The 8,932-nt window shown below is 41.8% G+C and overlaps 1 protein-coding gene across 1 annotated transcript in view; it reads right to left on the bottom strand.

Annotated features, from left to right (window-relative positions):
- Positions 1-3,634: 3,634 nt before the first annotated feature.
- The window catches only part of MOGAT2 (monoacylglycerol O-acyltransferase 2), a 41,500-nt gene continuing 36,202 nt past the window's right edge, over positions 3,635-8,932 (bottom strand). The window contains exons 4-7 of the mRNA XM_044668924.1: positions 8,247-8,251; positions 8,076-8,182; positions 7,800-7,999; positions 3,635-3,789 (exon numbers count right to left, since the gene is read on the bottom strand). Coding sequence (XP_044524859.1) covers positions 3,635-3,789; positions 7,800-7,999; positions 8,076-8,182; positions 8,247-8,251 — 467 coding nt within the window. The remainder of the gene's footprint in view (positions 3,790-7,799; positions 8,000-8,075; positions 8,183-8,246; positions 8,252-8,932) is intronic.

Below are 8,932 nucleotides of genomic sequence, written 5' to 3'. Positions count from 1 at the left end.
CACAGGGTAGAAAAAGGTGTTATATGGCCTCTTTTGCAGTTAGCCTTCGTTGATGGTCATATTGCAGAAGTTTGTCCAGAAGTTTTCCCAGCCCTTAACTTCCCTACTTCTTTTGATGGTACCACCGTTCACCAAAGTTCAAATTCTAGGCATCTTTTCTTCACCCTACATATTTAATCAGTCCACACAACTCCTTTGAAACTCTTTCATCCATTCCTTTCTCTTCTTTCCTATAGTTACCACCTCAGTCCAGGTCCTCCCTTTTCTCATTAACTGATATCTTGGCCACTAAAACAACCTTCTAACAGGTCTCTTCCTTGGATTTCCCCTGTACTCACTTCCAAGGTTACTTTAGTAAGACATCACTATTTGATTGGACTGAACTATTCCTGCCCCCAAAATGTCAGTGACTCATCTCTGACTCCTGATTAGTTTGGATTTCAGCCATTTTTCTGGAACAGAGGGATTCAGACACAGAAAAGGATAGGACTTGAATGTCTTAATGTCATCAGTGCCAGTCAGAGAGAAGGTAGATGAACTCATAGGATAATAGGCTTTAGAATAGGATGGGGCCTACAAGATAATCCAGAAAAGAAGTTTTTACCCTTTTTTACTTCTTGGAGCCCTTGGGCACCTGGGTAGTCTATGTAAGGTCCCTTTCTCAAAATAATGCTTTTACATGCATAAAATTATTAACATTAAAATTTTCTGGAGACTGTATCTTAATTAATAATTATTTATTAAATAATAAAAAAGCAGGCCAGAGAAAGAAAAGGCCTCTAGCCACATGTGGCTGGCCATTCCCTTAGCAAGCCTCCTTCAAGGCCAAGGCTGAGAGACAAGAGCTGGAAAGGAATCAGGCCTACACACATCTTCTCCCTCTGGATTCTCGAGAAAAAACTCCTTACTTCCTTTCTGTACTCAAATTGTCACTTTTCATGATGCCCTTTTCCAAAGCCCCTGCAATTGGAGATCTTCGACCTCACTCTGGACAAGGGGCAGGTCTTCTGGATACCAGGCTGAGTCAAGACACTTTTAGAAGATGGGGTAAATTGCAATTTAATTCAGAGAGTGGGATATTTCAAACTTAATATCAAAACCTATCCTTTTTTTAGGGGGCAGCTGGGTAGCTCAGTGGATTGAGAGCCAGGCCTAGAGACAGGAGGTCCTAGGTTCAAATCCGGCTTCAGACACTTCCCAGCTGTGTGACCCTGGGCAAGTCACTTGACCCCCATTGCCTACCCTTACCACTCTTCCACCTATAAGTCAATACACAGAAGTTAAGGGTTTAAAATAAAAAAAAATAATAATAATAAAAAAACCTATCCTTTTTAAAATTCAAAATTAATCATGGGGTACCAAAGAAAGCATTTCAGGCTAGTGTTAAATTTTCACAAAAGAAAATACACAATTCCAAAGAAAACCAACTATATTAAAAAAGATTAAAAAAATTTCTCATCCATCTTTATGGACACTGAAAACTATTCATGAATTCCTTGGGAAGGATCTGTGGGACCACAAGTTAAGAATCCCATATAGTGGGGCAGCTAGGTGGCTCAGTGGATAGAGAACTAAGAGATGGGAGGTCCTGGGTTCAAATCTGACATCAGACACTTCCTAGTTGTATGACCCCAAACAAATTGCTTAACTCCAATTGGCAAGCCTTTACCACTATCCTGCCTTGGAACTGACACTTAGAATTAATTCTAAGACAGAAAGGGTTTACAGATGAAGAAATTGAGGTCCATGGTCATACAAGTAGAAAAGTCCTTCAAGGGGAGGATAGAAGTAGAACAGTTTCTTGAACTCTTGTAAGGCAATGGGGACTAGACTTATGTTTGTCCTGCACTTAGAAGACAGAGAAAAGAGAAGGTGACTGGGCTGGGGTTGGACTTTGGAGACCCAACTCTGGACATTTTCTGCAGCTTCCCTTCCCATTCCCCTAGCCCAGGTATGGGTACTCCAGTTTCTCTTTGCTCCACCTCTGCCAAGGAGAAAGCTCCTAGGACAATGAAAGATCATAAAGCTAGAACTAGAAGGAAACTTGGAGGCTACCGAATCTATCTCCTTCATTTCACAATGAGGAAATTGAGGCCCAGAATGGTCAAGAGACTTGTCTAGAACCACACAGCTCATAAATATCTGAGTTAAGATTTGAACCTAGGTTTCCCTGATTCCAAGTCTATTGCTTTATCCAGCACACACACATATTGCTTTTTAATGAAACCAAAGTAAAAACATTTTGGGAATCCATAATTTTTATTGCTGAATGATCACCAGGTCAGGCAACTGGGAATTTGCCTCAGGGAAGCAAGATTTGGAAGGAACAAAAATTTAATTTCAGCACTCTTTGAGCACTGGATACCTAGGGGTATAATAGCTAATGGTAGTAGGGAGAAGGCCCTAGAGTGCAGAACTCAGCCCAGGCCCCTCACAGTCAGTGAAGCAATCCCCTTTCTGTAGTGATGAAATTGTGGATGTGTTGCAGGTGTCAGATTAGCAACTAAATCTTTTATTACCATTCCTATTCAAGCAAAGTTTTCTAAAATAAAATTTTATTGATATATTTTATCTTTATATTATCTGAATTTTTCCTTGAATCCTTCCCTCCCTCTTTGTCTCTCAGAGAGCCATCTCACTTAACAAAAGATTTCTCTAAAAAGAAAAAAGGAAGACTAGGGCAAAATAGAAAAATCAATAATTACTTTGAAAAACTCTAACCATAGATGCAATATTCCACACCCATGACCCATCTTCCTTGTCCTATCCTGCAAAGGAGTTGAGGAAGGGGTCATCTCATAGGTCTTTGAGGTCAAGCTTATTCTTGGTAATTCTGCAACATTCAGTTTTGATTGGTTTGTGATTGTTCCTTCCACTTATGTTGTCATAGTTTCTTTGAATATTGTGTTCTTGGTCCTACCTACTTCATTCTGTATCAGTTCATGTAGATCTCTCCAAGTTTTTCTCTATTCATCAGCATTCATGTACCAGTTTGTTTATCCATTCCCTAGTAGATGGGCAGCTACTTGGTTCTTTGCTAGTTCTTTGCTCCCCCCCCTCAAAAAGTGTTGCTATCAATGTTTTGGTGAATCTGGTACCTTCATTTTTATCAGTGCCCTTTTGGGGTATATGATTGGCAGTAGAATCCCTGGGTCAAAGGGCATCACAATTTCAGCCCCTTTATTTGAATCATTCTAAATTGCTTTCCAAAATAGTTGTACTGATCCATAGTTTCCCCAACAATGCATTCTTTCCAGAATCCCTCGATGAAAAGCTTTCTTAATTACTTTTGGTATTTTTTCACATCATGAATTATGGAGCAATTAGTGGGTCAGTGCATACAGTGTTGTCTTTGGAATCAAGAAGACCAGAGTTTGAATCGTGCCCTGACACTTACTAGCTGTGTTACTTTGGGCAAATTATTTCATATCTCTGGGACTCCGTTTCCTCATCTATAAAATAAGAGTGTTGGATTCTACAGACTCTAAATCTATGATCCTCTAAGTATGACTGAACTGGTTATGAATTACAACTCTTTTGTTTGCTATAGGCACCACAGTTGCTTGTCAGGGTTCTATTGTTTTGTGATGTCATCCAAGGATGGGGCAGAGGGAGAGCATGGGAAGTGGCTGGCTCATCGGAACTCCAGGTGCTGCTCTGGGGGGACGTTGTATTTAATCTTGTGGGCTTCAAAAAGGTTGCACAGTTCTTTCATGTACTGCTGATGCAGACGGTCCACTTCATCTGCGGTTGGGTTCGTATTTTGCTTCACCTTGATGGGCTTCCCCACTAGGAGACACAAAGCAAGGGAAATGGGTGAGAGGTCTATTATACTTCCACCACTCAACAAAGAAAGTACAGAGAATGGGCAAATTCTGGTACCAATACTCTAGGCTAATAATAACCTAAGGTCTCAGTTTCTTTGCCTGCCAAATGGGATTCACCAGAGACATGTAAGTCTTTGAAATATTTCTAAGCACAATAGATGCTCAGATTCTCAAGGTTAGGACCATTGGATAGCTTGGGACTCAATGGGTAATGGTAAAAGAGAGAAGGTCCAGAGGAGAGAATTCATCTGTTACCATTTAACTTGGGAGCTTCAGAGTCATAGAAGCAATCTCCCTGCTGTGGTGTTGAAATGGAGGCCATGTATCATAGGATCATATATTTAAAGCTAGAAGAGACCTTAGAGGTCATTGAGTCCAAGGTCCTTATTTTACAGACAGGGAAACTGAGTCCCAGAGAGATTAAAGAACTAGTTGAGAATCACAAGCATTTAAGACAGGATTGGAATCTAAGTCTTCCTGACTCCACAACCCTATCTATCCCCTGCTTAACCTGGGCCCAGGCCACTGATCCAGACTTTACTATACAAAGGTGACATTTGATCCTTTGCCTCCCCTGGCACATTTTAGTAGCCTTTCAAATATTTTTTCTTCCTCAGCCCCTAATGAATCCCCACTTGATAATGGTGGGGGAGGAAGGATGTCAGGTATAAACGGACTTGAGGCTTCAGGGAGCAGCCTAGGAGATCAGCTCTTTTTTTTGGCTTAGAAAGGCAGTTTCCCATCATACTCCTCTTTAGGAACAGTTTTGGTGATAATAATAAAATAATTAAAAATCATGACTCTATAACTTTTTAGCATTCAAGCTTTATATTTCTTTTCTTTATTAACCACCACCACCAACAAAAAATCATTTAACTAAACTCTATAACTCTTTAACATTTCCAAAGCACTTTCCTCAGTCTACCAGGCTCTTCACAATATCCTTCACCCATCCCCAACTCCCTGGAAGCTTGGTCTCTGCCTCTGGCTCCCCTCCAGCTCTCACAGGCAAACTTCCTCGCCTCATCTTGCCAGGGCCCAGGTTTCTGTGAGATTTCCCTCATCTTCTTCCCTTATGTGGATCCTTCCCCGGCTCCTCTTTCTAGCTCTCTTAGGTGTACTCTTCCTCCATTAGAATATGAAGCTCCTTGAGGGTAGGAACTTTGTTTACTTGTATTTCTATCCTTAATACTTAGCACAGTGACTAGTAAGTAATTAATAAATGCTTTCTACACGTCTGCCTCTGCCTCTGCTTCTGTTTTCATCTCTCCATTTCCCTATCCCTATCTAAAATTTGCAAAGCACTTTAAAAAAGTTTATTTTTTTGTCCTCATAACAATCCTGGAAGGTAGATGATACTGTTATACCCATTTTACATCTGAAAATAATTGAGATAGACAAGGCATTGTCACGTGCCCAGGGTCACACAGTTATTAACTATCTAAGGTCAAATTTGAACTCAGGTCTTCCTGACTCTAGGTCCAGCACTCTTATCTACCTCTATCCCCTGAATGCCATCTAACCATCCCCTTTCCCCCCTCTCCCTTCCTCTCCTCTCCCCTTCTCTCTGTCTCTGTCTCTGTCTCTGTCTCTGTCTCTGTCTCTGTCTCTGTCTCTGTCTCTCTCTTCCTTCCTTTCCCTTTCCTCTCTCTGTCTCTCTCTACTCCCTTCCCTTTCCCTTTCCTCTCTCTCTGTCTCTGTCTGTCTCTGTCTGTCTGTCTCTCTCTCTCCCCACCCTCCTCTCTGTCTTTCTCCATATATCCCATATATAGTTCAGTTGTTTCAGTGGTGTCTTATTCTCTTTGGCCCCATTTGGGGTTTTCTTAGCAAAGATACCAGAATGCTTTGCCTTTTCCTTCGCCAGCTCATTTTACAGATGAAGAAACTAAGGCAAATAGGGTTAAGTGACTTTCCCAGAGTCACACGGCTAGTGAACGTATGAGGTCAGATTTGCTTTTAGGTCTTCCTGACTCCTAGTCCATCCAATCCACCACCGAGCTACCCTGTACCATTAGAGAGTGCTTTAGGTTCAGTGCCTATTTACTAATTTGCAGATAATAACAAAGCATGATGAGGATAAGAGTGATGTGGATTTGGGGGTTAAAGGACTTGGATGATAATCCTGCCTTTCTGATTTCTTAATTACTGCCTGAGCCTCTTTGACTTACCTCTGAAAAGAGGAAGCTTGAGTGGCTGACCTCAAAGGTCCCTTCCATTTCTGCTTCTGTTTTCTGGACTTCAAAATCATACCTCCCCGGCTATCTCATCCTGGAACTTCCCTCATATCTGAGACCTAACCATAACTCCGTAACATCCTATCACCTTGGAATGTGCCCCCCTCAAGGCTTGCCCCTCTTCTCCCACTGATAAGTTCCATCTAGAACTGACACTTTGTGAAAAGGATACGATGGCTTCCTTCATTCTCTTCCCTTCCTGTTCCTGACTTTCTGGACTTCAAAAGTACCTTCAAACTTTCTTTCAAGCTTCCTTTTAGGAATTATTAGTTAAGAAGTTTTTCCTCATATCAAATCTAGATTTGTTTTTCTGCAACTTTTACTCATTTTCTTGGCTCCTATGGGGCCAAGGAGAAAAGGTTTCATCTTTTCCCCAAACAATAGTCTTTCATACTTAAAGCCAGCATGTCGCCCTCAGGCCTTCTCTTCTTCCCGGCTACACATCCTTAATTCCTTCAGTCCATTTCCATATGGCCTTATCTCCGGCCCCCTCATCATTTTTCTTATCCTTTCCTGAATGTGTACCAATTTTTGAGCCTCCTTAAAATATGGCCCAAGAACTGGGTAACATATTCCAGATATGTCTGATCAGAGCGATGTTCAGCAAGATTTTCATCTCTCTTGTTCTATACACTAAACCTCTAGATCTGAGTTCAAATTCAGCCTCAGGCATTTACTAGCCATGCCACTCTGGGCAAGTCACTTTACCTTGATCTGCTTCAGTTTCTCCATCTGTAAAATGGGGATATTAACAGCCCTTACACCTCCCAGGATAGAGGGAGGATCAGATGAGATAATATCTGCAAAGTGTTTAGCATAATACTTGGTACACAGTAGGTGTTATGTGCCTGCTATCAATTATTATTGTTAGTAATTAATAATAAAAGCTCATATTTGCACATATTATATTGTAATAATATAATGACATTTATTTAGCCCTTTAAGGTTTACAAAGTGCTTGCATGTGGTAGATGAAGGTTATGTTATGTTCTTTCCTGGAGCAGAAGTAGGGGTCCTGAGGGAAAGTATTCAGGAGAGAACTCATGGCTCCGTGGTGATCTGGTCTGAACCCCAGCTTTGCCACTTACTTCCTATATGTCTGGCAAAAGTCACTTCTCCTTTCTAGGTCTTAGTTTCCTCATCTGTAAAGTGAAGGGCCTAGACTAGATAATTTCTAAGGTCTTTTTCAGCTCTAAATTGATGATATTCTAAGTTGCTGATACCTATTTCAGCTCCAGATATGGAAAAGATAATTAGCAGCCAAGCCATCCCAAAGTAAAATGGGCTCTCTTAGGAGGTATTCAAATGGAAGCTGAACATGCATTTGTGGGGGATGTATTAGAGGGGATCCATGCTTTGAGTATACATTGGGCTGGATAAACCTGAGGTTCCTTGTATTTTAGATATTCTATAAGTCTAGGCTTCTTGGCTCTTGACTCTAACCCAAAGAGATGAAAACAGGATTTTGGTTTTGCTATTTTCTGCCTCTGTGAATTGAGGAAGAGTTGCTTTCGCTCTCTAAGTTTGTGTTTTCTCATCAGCGAAATGGAAAAGTAGAATGAAGTTCCCAGCCAGATTTAGGCCCTTTGACCTTATGACAGAACTTCGTTGGCTTTTTGCTTCCACCCAAAGGGATGTTATGCTACTCCAGGGGGACTGTGGCTCTCCTCGGGGGCCATGCGGAGCTATAGGCCTATCCCATGCTAGTCCTCCATCCCTTGGCCGCCCTGTAACTTACCTATAGTAGTGATTTGCCGCCGGTAAGGAAGCAGGCCAAAACTGTACTGGAAGATCCCCCGGCCGTGGAAGACTGGGAGGGAGATGCCCATGACCTTCTGCAGTTTTTCCTGGATCCAGCGAAGCCAAGATCCTGAAGGATTGTCCATTTGATCAAAGAGTTCATTCTCCCCAAAGGAGAATATAGGCAGCAGAGATGCCCTAGAGGGACAGAGAGAAGATGGGGCAGAGGTGAGCCATGCTCAGGTTCAGGAAGAAGTGGGGTTCTGTGTCCAACACCAAGGCCCCTTCTCCAGGAGCTTTGGTCAGTGGCCATTGAGGGGTGCTGTGGGAGGCCACAATCTCTGACAGGCCAGGAATCCGTCCTTGATTCCCCAAGTTCCTCTTTGGTAACCATGGCCACAGAATGTCAGAGTTAGAAGGAGCTTTAGAGGGCACTTAGTCCTACCAAACCTGAATAGGAATCAGTCAATAACAATAAACACCTTTTAAGGCACTGTGCTAGGCACTGGGGATTAAAAAAAAAAAAAAAAAAAAAAAAAAAGGAAATAGCCCTTGCCCCAAGCTTTCATTCTCATCAAGAATCATCGAGGTAGGGGCCAGCTGGGTGGCTCCGTGGATTGAGAGTCAGGCCTAGAGATGGGAGGTCCTGGGTTCAAATCTGGCCTCAGACACTTCCTAGCTGTGTGACCCTGGGCAAGTCACTTGACCCCCATTGCCTAGCCCTTACTACTTTTCTGCCTTGGAGCCAATACACAATATTGACTCCAAGATAAAAGGTAACAGTTTAAAAAAAAAAAAAGAATCACTGAGGTAGAGAGGAGAAACAATATATACACAGAGAAGTAAATACAAATGTTATGGGAGTGGAACGCATCCCATGGAGCCTGCCTGCAACTCAGAGGAGCTTCTCTGGCCACTTTTGAGGAACTGTGCTCAGTGCTGAAAGACTTTGAGAAGATGCACCCATCACTCAGTCTTCAAAATGGTGGCAGACATTAAGATACTTTTCTTTTTTTTTTTTTTTTTTATCTATCAGGATATATATATATATATTTTTTTTAACATTTATTAATATTCATTTTTAACATGGTTACATGATTCATGCTCCACCTTTCCCCTTCAACCCCCCCC

This window comes from Gracilinanus agilis, chromosome 3, assembly GCF_016433145.1.
Source record: "Gracilinanus agilis isolate LMUSP501 chromosome 3, AgileGrace, whole genome shotgun sequence".
Classification (NCBI taxonomy): domain Eukaryota; kingdom Metazoa; phylum Chordata; class Mammalia; order Didelphimorphia; family Didelphidae; genus Gracilinanus; species Gracilinanus agilis.
Note: the sequence above shows the minus strand (reverse complement) of the source record. Positions and strands in the feature narration are given on the sequence as shown.